Source organism: Centrocercus urophasianus, unplaced genomic scaffold (assembly GCF_019232065.1).
Source record: "Centrocercus urophasianus isolate 14NV4802_14NV808 unplaced genomic scaffold, USGS_Curo_1.0 seq_31, whole genome shotgun sequence".
In the NCBI taxonomy this organism is placed as follows: domain Eukaryota; kingdom Metazoa; phylum Chordata; class Aves; order Galliformes; family Phasianidae; genus Centrocercus; species Centrocercus urophasianus.
Genome location: NW_024884878.1, coordinates 4,189,647 through 4,210,950, shown reverse-complemented (window position 1 = coordinate 4,210,950; position 21,304 = coordinate 4,189,647). Strand labels below are relative to the sequence as shown.

At 41.0% G+C, this 21,304-nt stretch overlaps 1 protein-coding gene across 3 annotated transcripts in view; it reads right to left on the bottom strand.

Moving 5' to 3' along the window:
* MOB3B (MOB kinase activator 3B) overlaps window positions 1-21,304 on the bottom strand; it is an 86,320-nt gene that overhangs the window by 9,698 nt on the left and 55,318 nt on the right. For all 3 annotated transcript variants that reach the window (XM_042829431.1, XM_042829432.1, XM_042829433.1), the window contains one exon: window positions 9,372-9,574. In XM_042829431.1, the coding sequence (XP_042685365.1) occupies window positions 9,372-9,574 (203 nt within the window). The remainder of the gene's footprint in view (window positions 1-9,371; window positions 9,575-21,304) is intronic.

The window sequence follows — 21,304 nt, the reverse complement described above, 5'->3', positions numbered from 1 at the left end:
GTATTAATCATTTCTTTGAAGTACAAATGTGTTGTTATTTATTACAAACCATGAAATGTGGATTAATTTGGAGAAATCCTTTTTATTCGCCAGGCTATGATTTATATTTACTAGCTAAACTTTAAAACAGGATTTATGTGGTGTACTCACCAAGCAACTGAAACATAAATGCACTCATAAAAGAGAAAATTGCATTAAAGTATAGAATGGTACAATGGTTAAGCCAAGGCACCAAAGAGAACCACCCTCAAACCTCTGGTGAATCAGTGGCACACAGAAAATTGTCAGCTGGAAAGTCCTTCAGCCTCCCTGTTTTGGCATTGTACATTTGGACTCCGTGCAAGCAAAGCAGCTGATGTGATAAAAATAGACTCAAAAAAACACAGGCCAGAAACAGTCTACTCAAAAACTCTGGCACTGTAGTGCATCTTATGACATAGCTTTTTCAGAGCATCAAAGTTAAGAATTCTATTCTTCAGCAATATTATGTTCTCAAGTTCTTATTGTAGAGGAAAAAAGAGAAATGCTGCACATTATCACCATATATTTTAGCTGCATAAAAATCTAGGCTGGATGTGGCTCTGGGCAGCCTGGTCTAGCAGTTGGTGACCTTGCATATAGCAAGGGGGTGGAAACTAGGTGATCATTGTGGGCCTATTCAACCCAGGACATTCAATGATTCTGTAATTCTATGAAAAACTGGATTGGTAGCAAGGAATGCTTGATTTCTTTATTTTACTTTTTAAGGAAAGAAATAACAGTGGCTAGTTAGCAACAGTGATGAAACTTCCCTGAGTGGGGACTCTTAATTAAGCAAATAATTGGAGGCAGAAAAAAAAGACAAACTAATGCCTACTTTAAAACTGATGCTTAGCTAGCATTGATTTTTGGATAATACCCAGACAAGCAGTAAGTCAGTCTACCTCCCATGCACCTATACCCATGCATATTACTCTAAATCACACACTACTGTTAAAGACATTTTTGTACAGTGGTTTTTACACACAGAAGCGTCACTGATAGATTTTAGAGTCAAAATCTGTTAATGACAGATTAAGCAGGGAATGAACAGTTATCCTTCTGGAGCAGCACTTATGACTGAACAAGATCAAACCTTATGTGTTCCCTGTCTAAAGCTTACACCATCTGTACAGCATACAGAATGCACCAGAGAGTCTGGAAGGATGAAAAGTCAAAGATACCTTTCAAACAATGTGCTAATATTATTGTTATCTTGCTCTTCTATGTGCTGTAAAACGGGAATCACCAAGGCTGGAAAAGACCTCCAAGACCATCCAGTCCCACCATCCACCTACCATGAATATTTCCCCACTAAACCCTGTCCCATCTAAACATTTCTTCAACACCTCCAGAAACAGTGCCTCCACCACCTGCCTGGGCAGCCCATTCCAGCACTGAAGGTCTGTATTTCAGCAGTAATGAGCAGCAATATAAAAATAAAATTGGGTAGCTATAAGGGATAGTTATAAGAAGAACACAGTGACTTTAATGAAATTAGTTCTTTGCTTTCAAGCTCAGAATGTCTTCTGCTGACAGGCAGATCATTTATATTTCTGAGTCTGAAACAGCTAATTTCACAGTCTATTGATTTATGGCTACCATCGCTGTTTTCACAAAGACTGATGTACAAATTAAAAAAATGAACAGGAAAAGTTCAAATTCCAATTTTCACCATGAATATAAAAAACTAGCTAAGCAGAAAAATCAATTATTTGAAAAAAAAATCAAATGAATTAAGAAAGGAATATTGATGTTTAAGAATTTATGCTTGAAAAATTTATCTGAAGTAGAAGCCTCGTTTAATCAAATTTTGACTCAGCCATCTTTCATCTGAGAGTACTTTTACCAAGACGCTAGCAGTTTGCTGTTTTGTTAAGCCTGATATTGCTGTTTTTTCCACTATAAGCTCTGGATAGAGCTAATGCCAGATGGGCTATGTTTACAGAATTTGTGCAATGTCTGTGGCATTTCTGGCAATGAACTGCCTAATGAATAAACATTCTGCAGCACAAACAAAGAGGCAGCAGAACTTCCAGTTATGTTGTGAAAAGATGTACTGTTTGTAGTAAACTGGATGTCTAATAGCAGCTACATGGGCCTCACGCACAGCAACAGCAAAGCTGAGGTGTGATACTTGAGCCTTGCTGTAAAGCTGGCAAAGCAAAAGCAAAACAGAAAAACTCTCGGCACTCATGATACGACTTGCACGGAGTACTTCTCATTACTTCATCCTGAAACAATGTGCATGGAGAAACCCACTAGGAAATGCAAACTTCGTGAGCTGGTACCCTGCATCCTGTGAGATACCCTCAGCAGGTGGCTGAAGAAGCACAAACAGCTGCTGCAAGTGTTTCTACCATGTGCCTTGTGCTGATACTAGGTTGTGTGCAACTGCTCCAGTTTTTGCCTAGGCAAAACCAGTGTTCAGCTGGGTCTTAAGATGATAACGTAATGACTGGCTCCGATACAAGGAAGAAGGGGCTAACTGAAAATAAAGTGCCCCACATTCATGTCAGCGTAATCAGGGCAGTAATGCAGCTCTGAATCATAAAATACAAGACGGCAGAGTTAGATCATTATATAAACCTCACTGTGCAATTTCCTGAATGTGTTTAAACTTTGAAATCTTATTGCCACTCAGACCATAACTGGTTCTTGCAATTAATATATAATACAGCTTGCTAGGGAAAAAATCAACAGCAAAACAGAAAAAACAACAAAACCAAAAAACCACAAAAACAACAATCCCAGAACACAATTTAGTACTTACAGTGATATATTAAACACTCATCTCTTTACCTGCTAGACTGCCTTGATATACACTAGCAATTTCATTCTGAAGACAATTTTCTATAAAAATAAAAAAACAGATATAAATGCTTACTTTTAAGCAACTCCTAATACTAAATGAATACACTATCAGAAGCCAATCATGCCATCAGATCAGTGGAAACTTTTACACTGAGAATAATGAAGGAGATAAACCCTTATTAACTTTGTTATTCTACAAGTGAACTCCATACTCATAGAGGCAATTACCAGCTTCTACACTAGTATGCATGCAGCTCCACTGATTGCTACCACTTCCAAAACTCAAACTATCTACTTGCCACCATGGCTGATTATCTCTGCATCAAAATGAAATCAGTATTTTGTGAATTACTGTAACAACATGTTTAAATAACACCTTTCTCTGTTTTCCTGTCCAAGAGTAATTAATACTTTCTGTTCTCATAAAACAAAATGTTTAAAAAAAAAAAAAAAAAAAAAAAAAAAAAATTATGAGAGAAAAAAAAAATTTTACAAGGGACTGGAATTATAAAAAATAACTTTTAGGAAGTAAGTGAAGTAAATGGCCAAATTCTTCTATCTTTCACCCAGGCACTCAAGAGGGGAATTTCACTGCAATCAATAGTTTCCAAAGTCATGTAGGCATCTGCTGGAATCTGGCTATTTGCAATATATTTCTGAATATTTCTGAGAGAGAACAAGCTCTCTCAAGTACAAAGGTACTCTTTGCTTAGTGAGAGGATACTACGTTGGTTAAAAAGGAAAATGTACAGAAAGGACATATATTGGTATCTCTATCTATGTGGCCAACAGATGCATTTGAAAATTCACAGTAACTGTGAGAGAAGCAAGTTTACTCAAACCATACAAACCCTTCTTTCATATTTGTCAAGGTGCCCCTAACCATCACTTCCCACTGTCATTTGGTATGATATAAACTCCTGACCAACCTACAGCTCTGCAGCCGTGCAGCCAAGGAGAGACAAAGTGTACATATTTTTGCCACCTACATTTGTTATTAGAATGCAAGTTCTAATTTAAAAAACAAAACAAAAAAAACAAAAACAAAAAAAAAAAACAACAAAACAAACAAAAAATAACCCACTGAGGCATGACATTTGCTTGACACTAATTTTATCATTTTACAGAAGCCTGTTTTTTCCCCCTCCTTCTCTACATGACACATTGCTGTAGCTGCATTGATACTCAGGTTTCAGGCCATGACCAGTGCCTACTCCAGCTAAATCTCAGCACAGCAGCAAACAGGCCCTGTAATCACCAGGACAAACCTGGCTCCTGAAAAGACACCCTGTTCTCAGGAAAAAAGAGAGGAATCCAGCTGCTTCAAAACAGCAGAGCAAAGGAAACTGACCTGATGGCAGAAGGTTTGGAGATTCATGATCCTTGAGATTCTTTCCAACCACACCACTCTGTGATTCTGTGATGCTGAGACACAGCTAGCAGATATGTTCAAAAGATAAATTGCTTTATGGTGAGACTGCTCTATCTGCAGCTGCACTTTATTCCTGCTAGGTAGTGTCTTTTTTTCTGAGATGAGAGAAACTTAAAGTGATGCATATCAGAGAAGGTACCCACCTGTTTTTATGGAAAAATTGGATTTATGATGATTTATACTGTGCTGAGCTAAAGAAATCAGGAAATACCTGGAAGGGATTATATTGCCTTGTATTCAGGAGCTTGTAGTCCTTAAAAACAAGCAAGCTAATATGACCTATCTCAGAAAAACATTCTCCAATTCTATCTGTACTACAAACAGCTACATCTTTCACAAGGGTATGGACTATCTTCTCACAGTATAGAGAACATTTTAACAGAGATGAGTTGCTCTATGAAGCAGTTCTGAAGGTGTTTCATGTACTCTGAGATTAGAGGAACAACAGTCTGCATCTGCAGGTTACAGCTCAGACTAACAAAATGCCAGCTTTGCATTAATCCTGCAGACTGGTGAAACGTAATGGTGCAGTGCTTGAACATTAAGTGCGATTCCTAACACAACAACAAGCCACATTAATGAACATCAAGTTAAGGAACATAGGAGGCTTCTCTTCCCTCAGCTGTTCTGCACATGCCAGTATCAAGGATCCAGTTTCAATCTGAAAGGAAGATGATGAACTAGGACTAAGATCTACTTTTATTTCAACTCTTACTTGGTGGTATAAAAACACTTCCCAAACATCAGTGAATTGAGGCTTACAGTATCATATTCAACAGGGGAAAACTCACTTATCAGTTAATCTGCTGATACACAAGAAAACCAAAGAATGCAAACCTTCAGCTAACAGGTTGCATATGATAACTCACGTTTCTAACCAGCAGGGTATTGGTAGCAGAGGGTGACTGCAATGACCTGTGTTGTGGGAAGCCACACGAGTCACAGCCCCTTGCAAGTTATAGCTGCTTTCAAAGGCACACCTCCAAAGATGCTGTGGGCAAACTGTGCTGGAGTAGAGACAACCTGAGCGACTGTGTCCTTTGGTTAACACATGCTGGTGTAGTGGAAAACAAGCAGCAACCAGCAGAAATAAAGCATCACAACCCTAGCTTCCTGCATAAACCCTGGCCTTGCCAAAGGGACTGGCCATAGTTGAACATAACATGTAGCACAAGCATGGTAAGCTGAACCTCTGAAAAGAGGATGAAAAGTTTTTTACTCAATTTGAAAGCGTTTCTCTCCTGAGTGTTTTTTTATTATTATTATTTTGTCCTTTTACTTCTCATTATCTCATTAATAAGCAAAAGTTTCTGTTCATTGCTAATACATGAAGCATAATTTCCCAAATCAAGACTATTTTGCTCAAGACATGCTTATTACTTACAAACATGAGCAAAAAAAACCAAGAATGCTATTTGACATGGTTGAACTGCCATTTGAACAGCAAGCTGCTATGCTGCATTAAAAGCCTCACTAAAAAACAAGTTTAGATTGTTTTAAGTATCCTCTAACAGCAGTAATCTACACAGGTTGAAGATGGAATGGAAGTAATAATAATAATAATAATAATAATAATAATAATCAATGATATCGATGTAGGAATTGAGTGCATCCTCAGCAAGTTTGCTGATGACACCAAGCTGAGCGGTGTGGTCAACACGGCTGAAGGAAGGGATGCCATGCAGAGGGACCTCGAGAGGCTGGAAAGATGGGCCCAGGTGAACCTGATGAGGTTCAACACAGCAAAGTGCAGAGTTTTGCACTTGGGCTGGAAGAATCCCAGGCATCCATACAGGCTGGAAGGAGCGGTCCTTGAGAGCAGCCCTATGGAGAAGGACCTGGGGGTCCTGATAGATGAAAAGCTTAACATGAGCCAGCAGTGTGCTCCTGCAGCTCGGAAAGCAAATGGTATCCTGGGCTCCATCAGAAGAGGGGTGGCCAGCAGGGACAGGGAGGTGATTGTCCCCCTCTACTCTGCTCTTGTGAGGCCCCATCTGGAATACTGCGTGCAAGCGTGGAGCCTGCAGTAAAAAAGACAGGGAGCTGTTGGAGAGAATCCAGAAGAGGGCCACTAGGATGATCAGGGGACTGGAGCACCTCCCCTATGAGGACAGGCTGAGGGAGCTGGGCTTGTTCAGCCTGGAGAAGAGAAGGCTGCAGGGTGACCTCGTTGCAGCCTTTCAATACCGAAAGGGAGCCTACAGAGGGGAGGGGAATCAACTCTTTGAAAGGGTTGATATGTGTAGGACGAGGGGAAATGGTTTTAAGTTGAGGGAGAGGAGATTTAGGTCGGACATCAGGGGGAAATTCTTTACCATGAGAGTGGTGAGGTGAACAGGCTGCTCAGAGAGGTTGTGGATGGCCCGTCCTTGGAGGTGTTCAAGGCCAGATTGGATGGGGCCCTGGGCAGCCTGATCTAGTATTAAATGTGGAGGTTGGTGGCCCTGCATGTGGCAGGAGGGTTGAAGATTCATGATCCTTGAGGTCCCTACCAACCCTGGCCATTCTGTGATTTTGTGATTCTGTGATTCTGTAATAGACATCACACAACTAGACCGCTTGAAAAAGGCTCAGAAGTAAAATAAGGTGAACTGTGCCACTGGAGAATAAAATCAGTCACTCAGGAAGCGAGTACAAAACAGATGCTACATATTAAACTCAAACCTTAATTTAGTTTCTGATAAAACTCCCCTGGAGACATGCCACTAGGGTCTTATGATGCACACTGCCTCTTCTGCCTGTGAACTGTGGGAAAGGGCCGGTGCGTTCTCAGACTTGCTGTTTTCTCACAAATTAGCCAATTCACCATGCCTTGTTTCCTTCAGGACCACCTGCAGGATCAGTAAGTGTGCCAGCTTCCTTTTTTTTTTTCCATACAAAAAGACTCTTTCCATGAGAGACTCAGGGGTCTGTCAAATTAACACAGCCTTGAAGATGGGAAGAAGATAAGCAGCACTTTTATCTACAGACTCTGTATTAACAAAAGTTATGAATGGGAGGGAGGAACCCTATTTGACTCATTTGCCTCATTTGATTCATAACTGTTCCATCAGCTTACAAATGCTGATAAAATCTATTTTAAACTAAGGGTGAAAGTCCTGCCAGCAGGCTAATATTACTATTTATCTACTGCCTACTTCCTAGTTATTCCCCCTTTTTGAAGATGTGGTGATAAATCAGTTGCCTTCCTGTTTAGTAAAGCATGTGGCAGTCTGTTTATTTAATCAGCTCCTGGCCCATTTTCTAATTAAGGGAGATAATGTGGGCTCATTTCCTGCCATGGCGAACCTGGCACGGCACAGGTTGTCCTCAGCTATTGCAATAAAATAGAAGATTATTTGTAATATCTGCTTTTGTTTGGCAGCTCCTCCCCTTCTCTCTGCCCAGCTGAAGACAAAAATGCAGATAATTTTTTTTTCTTCATTTCTAGTTCCTCCCGAGTTGAGGACAGGGAGACTTAAGAAACAGGTGGGGTTTTGTCATCTTGCTGATACCGTGCCTTGTGTCATGCATGTGGAACAGTTTTCTGGAAGCTCCTGCAGCTCAACAAAGTTCAAAGCACCCTGTGCTGAAACTAAAAGTAATTTTGTGAGGGAAGCAAATGCTGGAATGCAAGGGGAAAGCATATACCAATGCAGCACATTCTTAGCCTGCTCTCCTGCTACACATGGGCCACCTCCTGCACCACTCTGGCCTCAGACCTTCATCTGTCTGCTCAGCACAGGAATTTTGCTAATCTCTTCTTGTGGCATCAAATTAATTTTTGGGCTCTTTGTATGTCAAAGCAGGCAAGGATCTTGTAGCTGACTAGCTGTCTCCTCTTTTCCCGCCCCACCTCATTTTATTTGTAACACAGCTACAGAGATCAACAGCTACAACAAACCCAGAATCCCTGGTCTGCCAAAGTTCTCTTTTACAGGGCACCTACTCACCCTTACCAGACATTTAGATGGTATTAAGTTCTCCACCCACAAAGGAATGACAGAAACATTACAGGTTACTTGTATGTGCCATATACAGCATCTTTCAGAGGGACTTGTGAAGTGCTGCAAACAAGACCATTCTCTTTGTCTTTATTCACTGGCTCTGCTTCAGTTATCATAAGCACATACATGTACCACTCTGCAATAGCTCCAGCTCCCAGAGAACCACCACTTCCAGAAATATTTAATACCAGCTATGCTGTACGTATCTGTGCATTCTGCCTTTGTGAGGAACAATTGAAAGTCTGTGGACGTGTTCCACAGTGTTCCTAGGAAACACTGCTTTCAGTGGAGCACGTTGGACTGTGTTGCATCTGCAAGTGTTGGCCAATCTCTGCTGCTCTTGTGCCTCTGAGGAAAAAAATACCCCAGCCATTATGAATAAGCTGTACAACACAGTACTTTCAGAATTCTGGCCAACACAGAAATGTTGCCCCATACCCTTTAAAAGTTGGCGCACAGTGAGGAAACCTTTTGAATTGTCTTTCTTATCTGCCTACACTTCTATTTCACTTGCATTTGCAGACCACAGCAGAAGGGTTTCCATTTCTGAAGCCTTAGTTTTGAAAACAATAAGTTTCATATGACCTACCTTCAGTCAAAAGGAAGTGTCTGGTTTTCTTACGCTGTTAATTGTCTGAGTCTCAGTCTCACCTCATTTGTCTCACTTAGATCCAGGCCTAGCACACTCAATATTTTCAAAAACACCTACTTAAAACATTTCTAAAAAATCCCATTTCACCTCTATTTACACCACTGTTCTCTTCATGTGCATGCAACTGGATGCTACAAGTACCACGCTGTGACCAACTAGTGAAAAAAAACACAAAATTATATATAAAATATATAATACAAGAAGAGGGAAAGAAAACTGAATTTCCACTTTAAAATGAAAGCATTTCCCAGCTTGTATTCTTCCATACAAAACACACTGTATTTTTATCCTTTGACTACTCTGCATCTCACAAATGCTGCAGTAGATGGTCTCTGGTCAGAAGTCAAGTTCTTTGCTTTAAATTGCCTTTGTTCAACCATTGAGAAAATCCACTGCAGTAAGTGTGGGAAAGGCGCAGTGAAGGGTGGCTGAATATCTCCTCGAGCTTTCTCCTAGACCTCACACTTACCAAAGGCTCTAGTTCTTTGCGGTCTATCAGGTTGAGCTCTGTCACAAAGTAATAGAAATGCTTGTAGCAGGTATTGACGTGGGCCTCGGCCCCAATGAGGATGATACGGTCAAAATGATGAATGTAGACGTGAACAAACACCCGAAAAAGCCGGCAAAGTATCTTCTTGCAGATCTGAAGAAAGTTCTTTGGAAAGGGAACACCTGTGAATAGAGAAGGTAGAGAGTTGTCACGACAGCTTGTCATCCTACCAAAACAGTGACTTTGGAGTAAAGAAAAAATCTGTAACTGTAAAGAAGGTTATGACATGACTCCTTTCCACTCCAAAAGTCTATGTAACATACAGGTGTCCAAACTTTTGGCTTGCTTGGGCTGCAGTGAGTGAAGAACAATTGTCTAGGGTGTTATCTATGAAGCTTGCTCTGAAGGTAATGCCTCCTATTTATTCTGATGGAAACTACAACAGCTACAAAGAGTACAGAGACACTATTTAATAGAGCAAGTTCTCAGCTACAACATACTCTTCTCCAGCACAATCACCATCCTTTGCTCTGCGCTTTCACCCATAATGAACAAGAGCCTGCATGCTCCACTCAGAAAAATCTTCACCAGCAGAGGTGAACTCTACCACTGTTGCCACTGCCGAAACATACCAAGCCATCCCTAACTGTGTGCACATTTCTGTTTGGTGTCCATAAATGTTGACAAGTATCAGTGAATGTCAGTGGGTGCCATTTTTTCTGCACAGAAGTATTCAGTTCTGTACCTTTGTTCTATATGCAATTCATGCCAGAGCTGCCAGAGACAGAGTGCCTCCCTGCTGCCATTTGTCGCACAGCAATAAAATCAAAAGAATACCCCTGGGGTAGCTCTACCTCTACTGCCGAACCACCAACATCCTCCTCTGACAACATAGGACAACATTATAAAATAGGAGGCAATACTTTCATAGTAGCCCTAATAAAATATATGATACAGCTAATGTATGTAAGTGATAAAACATTTTAATTTTCAATGTTTTTTATTAAAATACAAAAAAGGAGAGCAACAAAACCATAAAAGTAGTGGGATATTGAGCCTGTTTTTGTGAATGTAATGCATCAAGCTGGTTTGACAGAAGCAGCTGCAGTTCTTAGTAAGGTCAGATTTAGCTTACTGTAGCAGCATAGGTAGCCAAACACTTAATCACTGTAATGGATCAAGACTAATTGGTACTGGTCTTTGTTCCCTTACTAGTTTAACGGAGAAACAGTTGGTGGCGGAATATTCAGAAATGTGATTTTCACTGCACTGCATACAAGCTCGATAACATCAATGGCTTTGCATGCGGAGGTAGCTGTTTCACTTGCTGTTACAGGCAGTTTGTCCTAGATGCAATGGACTGTCTTCTGCCCATCTTATTCAACAGTTTAACATTTTCACAAAGTTAAATTTAATAATGAAGAGAAACTGAAGGATACATCCCTTTGTTCTCAGCTTCATCGGCCACATACACCACTCTGTCTGCTCTTTAATAGAAAAGCTCATGAAGACAAGAAGAACAACCTTTCTAAAATATCCTGGAAGTTAGACTACTATGTAGTTGAAGACTTGAAAGCAGCAGTATGAGGAATATTTGCAAGTAGACCACCAGGCAACCACAGTGTAGCATCAATAATGACTTCAAAAAACCCTGTCATTAAAAGTTCACCTTGCATAGCACTATCTATCACAGAGCTGTCACAAACACCTAAAGGATTCACCTACTTCTATGATTGCGCTCTAGCACAATGACTTCAGTGCCATCCTCGTAACTCTGCTTGCTATTTGCTTTGTTGCATTGTCCTGATGTTTCATTTATCCTTCATATTTTCTTTCCAGATTTGAACTACATAACTGTAGTTACTGCTTCTTTAAAAAACAAAACAAAACAAAACAAAAACCTCACCACTAACCAGTCCCACAGCCCTTGGAACCTGGCTCATGGTTTCAACAAGAAAAAACGTTCATTATTTGTAGAAAGGAGATGGAGAAATTAAATTAACATTCTCAGAAGCTTGAGGGCACTGTACTTTCTGGTCCTGAACAGACATGCCCCAAAATAGAGAATAATTAGTTTCATCTTCCATGGGCTGAAAAACAATTGTTAATGAAGAACATTACTGTAATGAAGAAATACTTTTATACTAACTAAAACAATCCTAATACATCTAGTTGGCAAAGGTGAACAAATCCTTTACTTCTTTGCAGCCCATTTTCCCACTGACCAGTCACAAGCAGCAGGAGCAAAGGGGGTAGCACAGTTTCTGTTGCAGGTGAGAGCTTCCACCTGATGGCCTTATAGGTGTGTAGGCACTGAATGTGAGAACATGCAAACAAGACACAGAAATAACCAAAGCAGAACAGCCTGGGGCATATAAACTTGCCACCTACCATTTGTCACTGCAGCACTTCCCCAGCTTTGCAAACCTCTCCCTGTCTCACTTACTTGGGCTATGAAATGAACAGTGAGACACAGCTGCTATCATAGATCTGGTGCTCTTCGTATTCAGAAATGGACAAGAAGGATGGCAGAAATGCGGTCTCAAAGAAAAAAAAAATCTAATGCAACAGAAGAGATTCCAAACACAGTAACAGAATAAATTTAAAGTAATGTCATCAAAATTTGAAAAATCAGAGTGAACTGGTTCCAGGTTTATACTCTGAGGTCAGAATTTGGCCTAATGTCTTCTTCCCACTGCAACTGTTACCGTTACAAATAAATCAAGCACAGAACGCAGTCGTTAACAGTGACCCCTGGGAAATGACTAGCTTAGATTTAGATGCTTAACTTGCTGAAGAGTCAACAGTGCTTTAGTCGAGCCTTCCCCCTTCAAGCTCTTTTTAACATGCAGTCCAAGTTTAATAATTCCTTTCCTGGAAATCTGAATAAGGGAAAAAATGCCTGAGTATTTATTTAAACTTTGGATTCCTTCTGCAACAAAAAAGATTTTCAATAAAGTTGACTGTCTCAGTATCTGAGTACAGTAAGGTGATACTGTAAAGATAAAGAATGAAAAACCACCAAATTAGATTGATAACCTATATTAATAAAACACAAAGAAATACAAAGATGCCAATGGATTTTTTGAGCTAGCTGCTACTTGCTGAAAAAAAGTACTTCTTGGAGCACAACCTGCTTGCAGGTTGGGACTCAGTGCTGCTGTATGAGAAGAATGTATTGGAAGGATTCCCTTGGTTCCAAACCCCAGGGGTCCTGATTATGTCCTAGTTAAGTGCCACGTTACACAAACGCTCTCAGACATCCCAGTCATACCATGCAACCTCTTTTACTTCAGGGCTGTACATGCAACTGAGAAACAATGCAACTGAGTAAGAGAATGATGTGTACAGCATAGACGGCAGCAAATACTGCTAATGATAGCTTCCTCCTGCAGCACAGCAGCACTGGCACGCACCAGAACAGCAGTGGCCAGCCACCACCTACTCCTTGCTCATACCTGCCTACCTGTCCTATACTTTTCTGCTTCATCCAACAGTGCTACCTGCCAGCTTCTACACCTGGGTCAAAACAACCCCATGCAGCAGCACAGGTCTGTGAAAGAGCAATTGGAAAGCTGCATGGCAGAAAAGGATCTGAGGATGTTAGTCAACAGCTGGAGTGACCTGAGCCAGCAGTATGCCCAGGAAGCCAAGACGGTCTATTGCATCCTGGCCTGCAACAGATGTAATGTGTCCAGCAGGACTAGGGAGGTGATGATCACTCTGTTCTCAGACCTGCTGAGACCACAACTCTAATACCGTGCTCAGTTCTGGGCCCCTCACTACAAGAAGGATTTGAGTTGGTGGAACACATTCAGTGACAAGCAATGAAGCTGATGAAAGGACTAGAAAACAAGAGTTATGAGGGGTGACTGAGGGAACTGGGGTTGGTCAGTTTGGAGAAAAAGAGGCTAAGGAAAACCTCTTCATCTTCTACAACCACCTGAAAGGAGGTTGCAGTGAGGATGAGTCAGTCTCTTTTCTCAAGTGACAAGTGGTAGGACACAAACAAATGGCCTCAGTTTGCACTCGGGCTGGTTTAGGTTGGATATCAGTGATTATTTCTTCACAGAGAGGCTGGTCAGGCCTAAGGAAGTGGCGGAGTCCCCATCCCTGCAGGCACTCAACAGACAAACAGATCTGGCTTTTAAGGACAAGGTTTAGCAGTGACCCTATAGTGTTAGATGGATGGTTGGGCTTGATGATCTGACAGGTCCTTCTAACCTAAATCCTTCAGTGATTCTATGACTCTTTTTACTTGCTAGAAAAGGCTACAACAAAGACTCTGTAAAACATCCAAAACTCAATTCACTCAACGTGTTTAAGAAGTTTTAACACTTTATTTTCCACTGGAAATCAGTGAGACTTTCCCTTTCTTTTACAATCAATCTTACTTTCACAGCTCTCAAGTGACTTTATTTCACAAGCTATCTTTCTTAATTTGCTACCAGCTGATTTGCTCCTGTACCCGACTGCACTTCTAGATCTAATTCCTTACCACCAAACTGACAGTGAACATGGTACTGATGCTGCTGACCTATGATCTTATTCCTTTGAGTATTTCACAAAGACGGTAACAGCAGGCAATGTCGAGGCCCACCTCCCATGAAACTCACTCTACAAAAGCAGTATTCTTACTGCTATCCGCTAAAAACACTCGTGCAGTGGCCACCAGCAAGTCAATGGTCTATTGGTTTAAAACCCAGCTACATGTTCTACGATGTCAGACTCAGGTGACTTTAGACCTTCTGTATTTGTGTGGTTTGAAGACTTACTTCATTTAAGGAAATCCCTCTGGCTGTTATGCACAGACATAGCACTGCACATTTCAACATCTTTTAACAGGCCACAGTCACATGTCATTCTTTTTTAACAATATACATATGGGGAAAGAAGACTCTTCTCCACTAGCAAAAAGATTGATAATACACTACTGCAAACGCTGTTTAAAAATATTCCAACCTGGGAAAGTAAGATTATTTTTAGTTTTATGAATGAGAAAGCAGTATTTTTAAAAACCAATGACCTGGAGAAGGCATCTGATCCAAATTCTTCTCTTCTTGCTCCCTAAGCGTTCTCCTCCTCTTACTGTCCCCAGTACTAAAATTTGTGAAAGATACCCTCAGCAATTGCTGGAAACTTCACTGCAAAACACCTATCCCTATCCAAGCAGATGTTTAACTCAGCATGTTACTCAAGGAAGCATCTGCCTCAAGTGCCAATGAAAACAACGTTGGCTTTGCAGAACTTTGTTCCTCACCAAAATAAGCTGACAACTGCAAAAAATCAGTGATAAACTAGACTACCGTGCACCTACATCCTCCTGATCCTGCCCCACTTTCTGCTCTCACATGAGAGAAAACAGAACAGAGGAGTATATACTGAAGATTACATGGTGTCATTTATTTTTTAAGTGGTGCTGCCACTAACGAAAGGTACTTATGTTCAAGGGGAAAAGAACAAAGATCTGAGAACTGATTGAGGAGTTACACTACTTGAACATCCTGCAGCACTCTCTGATGCTGTACAAGAACAAATGATGAAGGCACTAAATTCTGCCATTTACTAATAACTTAATGAGAAGACACTTCCTAGAAGCATGCAAACACCTAGGTATGCAATACCTGAACAGCTGGAGGACACCTGAAGCGACTCTCCCTCAAATCTGAGGACAGAAGAACCTGAATCCTTGGGCTGCATAAGCCAGGTCCCTTGCACTATAGGGAAGTTGACAGTGGCTTGTTCCTGCCAATATCCTGACCTCTTCTGAACCTGACCTGCCACTTTACACTTTTGATTCTGCTGCAGCAGAGGAGCAGAAAACTGCAGTACTGGAGAGCAGAATGTTCTGCAGCTGCCTGTACCAAGCAAGGCCAGTCTTGCCAATAAACCCATTAGGATAGATCTGTAGGTCTACAACACGATAAGGAAATTGAGAGCCTGCAAAAGTAGCGGAGTCATGCTTATGTGACTCTGTAACCCATCAAACACACGGAAGTCCCTCCTTCACCATAGAAACAAAATGGGATTTACTGGAACTCTGGATTTAGACAACTTTATGTGGCACATATATTCACAGATTTGGAAATCTATTTGAATAGTAAATAGCACTCAGCCTCAGCGGTGCAATGTTACAAGTCAGCAATAGGCAGCCACTTCTGGGGCAGACAATGCAGAAAGTTAAGACTCACTTGGCATTATAACAATTTAGGGTAGGAACAGAGTTTGATGCTTGAGTCAACGCAAGAAAAAAGAACGTACTAACACAGGAGTCTGACTAAGGCACAAGAGGAAACACTGCCTCCTCAGCTGACACTTGCAAACAGCTTCATTCCTTGAGTGCTTACTGTGGCCTGACAATTTCTGGGTAATGACTCAGCATCCCTTGTTGAGTACAGCGCTGCCAGTATGGTTTTTATTTTCATTATTTACTTCTGGCATTTCCAGCAAGTAAACATCCTCCTCCCCCATTTATTTTATAAGAACTCCGGAAAAAACATGCTGTTCTAAGGGCCCCTCTTAGACTTAGCGCTGCAGCACCAAGCAGCAACATGAAACATTGTTGGAAGAAAGCAGCCTAGTCTTGGGAGCTACACCGGGAACCAGACAAAACAGCCCCCTGTCTCAAGGACGTGTTCTATTCTGGCCTTGATTGAAAAACAAACCCATAGTACAACATTAACAAGAAATTCAAAGATCTGAAAGGTTGGCATGGTTTATATCACAAAAGTAATGTTTGTTCTCCAGATGGCTGCTGTGCTCAATCCCTTTCAGGGGGCCACTAAGAGAAACACTCAGTACTAACAGCTCTCGCAGTACATGCCATGTTCTGACCCTTTGACATCTGCACTGACTTAGGAATCCATTACGCACACAAGGGTATCTTTAGTGTACACGGATAGCTGTTTGGAAAGATTTAGAAGTTTTACAGAAGTTATTTTTCCCCTCCAGAAAAATGCAGCTCTCCCATGAGGCAGGGAAAGACAAGTAACCAGGAGCATGCAATGAAAACTTCACAGAGTCAGAATTCTGTTCCAGAAGCCCAGGTGAAAGCAGGAATGGAGCCCAGGACCTTGACACTGCTGGAGTTAACCTTGCCTTGCAGTGGTGCTGCCTCCAGCCAAGCCCAGCATCTGGGAGAGAAATATGGACGCTGATTAGCAAGTCACTCAGGGCTTCCAGAGTTGCTTTCAACTAAACCGTGCCTTTATATCACTGAATCTGGGGATCACACAACAGGTGCTTTACAGCTGTTAAAGGACTTGTAAACTTGAATGGATCCATCAGTGTGAGAAAAAGGAGTTGGCTCCCTCCCAGCACACTGAAGCATTCTCAAATATTGGGGTGCTAAGCCACAGCTGCTCTTCAGAAATGCGCAGCTGCAGCCCACGGAAGTTTGTCCCAGCTGCCACCGATTCCTTTCCCTGCTCAGTCAGGGGCACAAGGGTGAATTCGAGTATTTTGATTGCATATGTTCTGATAAAACTTTACTCGTAAAGCACAAGCCAATGACTCTTGGATTTACAACATACTCAAAACCTACAATTGACCATACAAAGAAGCCCAGACAATGTAAATGGACTCTTCCAACAACAAAGCTAAGCAGCATAATATTATTGTAATGCCTCTAGCAAAGGATAGTTACAACATCAATTTCAAAAGTTGCATTGACTTGAGCTTAACAAAATATTTTTGCAAGATGAATGCAGTAGTCAAAGTTTTTAATGAAAATACATCCATTAAAATCAAATGCTCTGCAGGATAAGAGCTCTTCTAACACAACAAATAAAAGAAGCATTTTAAAATACCTGGCCAAAAGCATGTCCATTTGCTGTATTACCAAAGTCAACTGTGAGAGGGAAGCACTCTTAATTTACCAGAGTAAAAATTCCTCTTTAAAAGACCTTCCACAAGGTTAATGCACTCCCCTTCTTTCCCTCACTCATCCTCCTTCATCCAATTGTCACTCAACACTTCTTGGAATAAAAAAGATTTTTGAAAGCCTTGAATTCAACCTCTAGCAGAAACACCTCAGACTCAATTAGTTATGGGCAATATACGAACAGGAATCATCAACAGAACATTTATGTGTTATGTAAGGAGTATTTCTACGATGGAACAGTTTCAGCCGCATGAACTCTTCCTGGGGTCTTGTAAACTGCCTATAAATATTTTCTGCTATTCTATTTAATACCGACTGAGTATCACAGAAATGAAAGGGAAATAAAGCAAAGATTGTTTTTGCTTCATTTCTTTTCCTTGAAGCTGTTTATTTCATGTAAAAGAGAACAGTCAATAGACCTTTATTTTCATATCTGAAAATCTTGAAAAAGAGCAAAACCAAAACCAGAAAGTATAATTAAGGTATCTGCTTTTCATACAAATTAATAAAATTCTTTTTTGTGTATGCACAAACAGTATTTATCTCCATTCCACTTCCCAGACCAGACACACAATAGATACTGCTCACACTTTCGCCTTCCTTTCATCTCACATCTGAAGCTGAAAAGCTCATCATGTCTCCGCAGTGCTTTTATTAAGCAGGGACAATTTAACTGAAAACAGTATTTATAGGGTTTTTTGTTTTTTCTAGCATAATTTTAGAAACCTACACTAAGACTTATCATAGAATGGTTTAAGATCACCTAGTTCCAACTCCTTGTTATAGGCAGGGACACCTCCCTCTAGATCAGGTTGCTCACAGCCCCATCCACCTGGCCGTGAGTGCTTTCTGAGAGGGGGGACACCCACAGCCTCTCTGGGCAACCTGTTCCTGTGTGTCACTACCATGACAGTAAAGAATTTCTCCCTTATATCCAGTCTAAATCTACCCTCTTCCAGCTTAAAGCCATTTCCTCTCGACCTGTCACTACTTGCACTTATAAAAAGTCCCTCCCCAGCTTTCTTGCAGGCTCCCTTTCAGGTACTGGAAGGCCCCTCTAAGGTCCCCCTGGAGCCTTCTCCCTCTGGAGCCCCAGCTCTCTCAGCCAGTCCTCATAGAGGAGGTGCTCCAGCCCTCTGATCATCTTCATGGCCCTTCCCTGGACCCACTCCAACAGCTCCATGTCCTTCTTGTGCTGAGGCTCCAGAACTGGACACAGTACTCCAGGTGAGGCCTCACGAGAGCAGAGCAGAGGGGCAGAATCACCTCCCTGGACCTGCTGGTCACTCTTGTCTTGATGCAACCCAGGATGTGGTTGGTCTTCTGGACTGCAAGCACACACTGCTGGCTCATGTTGAGTCTTTCATCAACCAACACTCCTGAATACTTTTCCCAAGGGCTGCTCTCAAGCCATTCTCCTCATTCTGCTTACACTAGCAAGAGTGGTTACTGCAGTTCAGTGGCAGAGCACAACACATTTTTCAGTTTATTGCTAAGAGACTGATTTATCTGTATGTTTAACATTAATCATCTCAGGACTAAACGTTCATTCATCCTTATGTTTCACGTCTTAATGTCTGTATGTTTTTATCTACATGTTTAATTAAGTTTACATGATCTCTGCCACTGTTCATGAGGTGTTTAACATCAATCACCTATTAGGCTTATGGAGATTTATATGGTTCTGCTGCAGCTAACACAGTTGGAAAGCAGACCACGATCTTGAATTGATAAAACTTGTGTGTAAAATCTGACAAGTGCTGGCAGCTTTATGTATCTGGACACCTAAAATTTTCTGTCTTTAAAGAAACATATAAGAGTATGGTGTTGGCTCAGCAATTATCCTAAAATATCTTCAAGCAGTGGGCAGTGTTGCAGGTTCTCTCTGCAACTTCTGTAGAGTTTGCAGGCTTTGAGTCTGTTTTCTGAGTACCAGTGAACTGACTGCAGCTGATGATGCTGATGAAGAGACACTAGCACTTGGAGGGATGTCTGTTGTGTGTTTTTGTAAAAAGGATGATCAAGAACTAGGCAGAGAGCTTCAATCCATTGTAGATTCACTCTGCTGGCATGCACTTAACTATTAGTGTAGGTCAGGGCTCTGGCAAGCTGGAGCAGACTTTCAAAATGGTTTCATTTTTGCAGTCTGAAGAGTATCCATAAGCTCCAGGCTTAAGCCTGCTTTTCCACAGAAGAAAAAGCACGAATAAATCATAAAGAACACAGATTTGTTATTCTCCTCCTGAGTAGTCACAAGATTGATGTTTCTATTTCTGGTTTCTAAAATCCAGAAGGCAGTGTCCATAATGGACACCTAAAGTCTTCTTTTAACCCAGTGAGGATTTCCAGTGCCTTAAAAAACAGAAGATCTTCATGTTGGTGAGTGGGACAGGCCAGCAACTGATCCTTTGGTGATGATCCAGGAAGCTGAGTGCAATTTGTTACAAGAGTATTTTACAACTGGAGAATGCCTGTTACACACAGCAGATACTGACTAGTCCTTGAGATCACAGGCTGGAGTTGTGCCTTCTTTTTTCTACCTATCTGAGAGATAAACACAGGGCAGGACCATCTTTGCATGGCCATGGAAGTGGTTAGAAGCAATGTCCATGAATACCTATAGTTCCAGAGCAAAGAATTCACTGCTAGTAACCACAACAGGATAAAACTGATGGTCTGCAAGGACCAAATACTTTCTGCAAGGACCAACTACTTTCTCAACTTGGATTGCATAGTTTCTAATTGATACCAGAACAAACACTGAACAGAAGATTTAATCTTTAACACTAGCACAGTCTGCTCTGTTGGTGCACTGCAAGAGACTTCTGCATGAGAGGTGGAAGGACATGATGAGATCTAACGATACCTTATGTATCTAAAGGACAGTGCCTTAATATGCAGGTACACGTGAGCTCACTGAACCTTCAGAAGATTTCTATGAATACTTACTGTACAACAATGCATTTAGACAAGTTCTGTAGGGATGTGCATTTCCTGAGACCTATTGGGTTCATCTATTGCATTTAAGGCTTAACATCTGACTCTTAAGAAAAATTACTGAAGAGGGTCTCTGGTCCACCATCCAGATTCAGCACGAGTTTGTGCTGGGAAATACAATGGCATTTGAAGAAAAATGAAGAAAAATAATTGGAGACTGTGTTCAAAAAAACACCACACTGACTGTAAAAACCAAGACAAAATAGAAGCAGTATGTAAGAAAGAGGTGACTCCATTTGGCCCACAACAGAATGATGCCTTGGTGTAGTGTTTATCAATATTTAGGACATTGAAATTCACTCATTAATTGCTGCATCGTTATACTTTCTACTTACAGGATAATTGGGAATCCACTCATTTCCAGAAATACTGCTTTTTGTATTAGTGAAAAATGAGTTAATACAGGGAAAAAAGAAGAAAAAGCAATATGTATATTTATGTACATATTATACTTACTAATTGATGTTAAAAATTCAAAATTTCTATTTCAGGAAACTGAGCTACGTTTACTTGGAACCCGTGCATACAAATGTCCACGAATTGCTGAATGGATGATTTTATATGTACATACACACTAAATCTTTGAGTATGTCTCCAAAATTAACCGCAAGTTTGAGTCTTCTTGGTTCTGAGAGAAGCTTGAAACTAGATCAAGAATACTACACAAATTTGTCACAAAAACCTCTCTCTTACTAAGCCAGAAAGCTCAATCAAAAAGCGCCTTTTAATTTGTGTGTGAGTTGTCCTCCATGACACTGGTCCCCACTCGTTTAAAATTTGCTGGATCATCCTAAACAAAATACTTTGCTATGGTTTCAGATATTGCTCCTTGAGACCCTGTGTAAATCACAGTAAGTCCCAACAAAACTGTTGCCACTGCTGCTGAGGGTATCACTAAACAACCAGGCAACAGGAAGAATGCACTATACATAAAGAAGAGAAATCTCTCCCTATGTACAGATCATGAAGGAGCAGGTATATTTTGTCACACTTTCACTTCCTTCCTAGCAGGAAATTTAGTGTTAGAATAAAA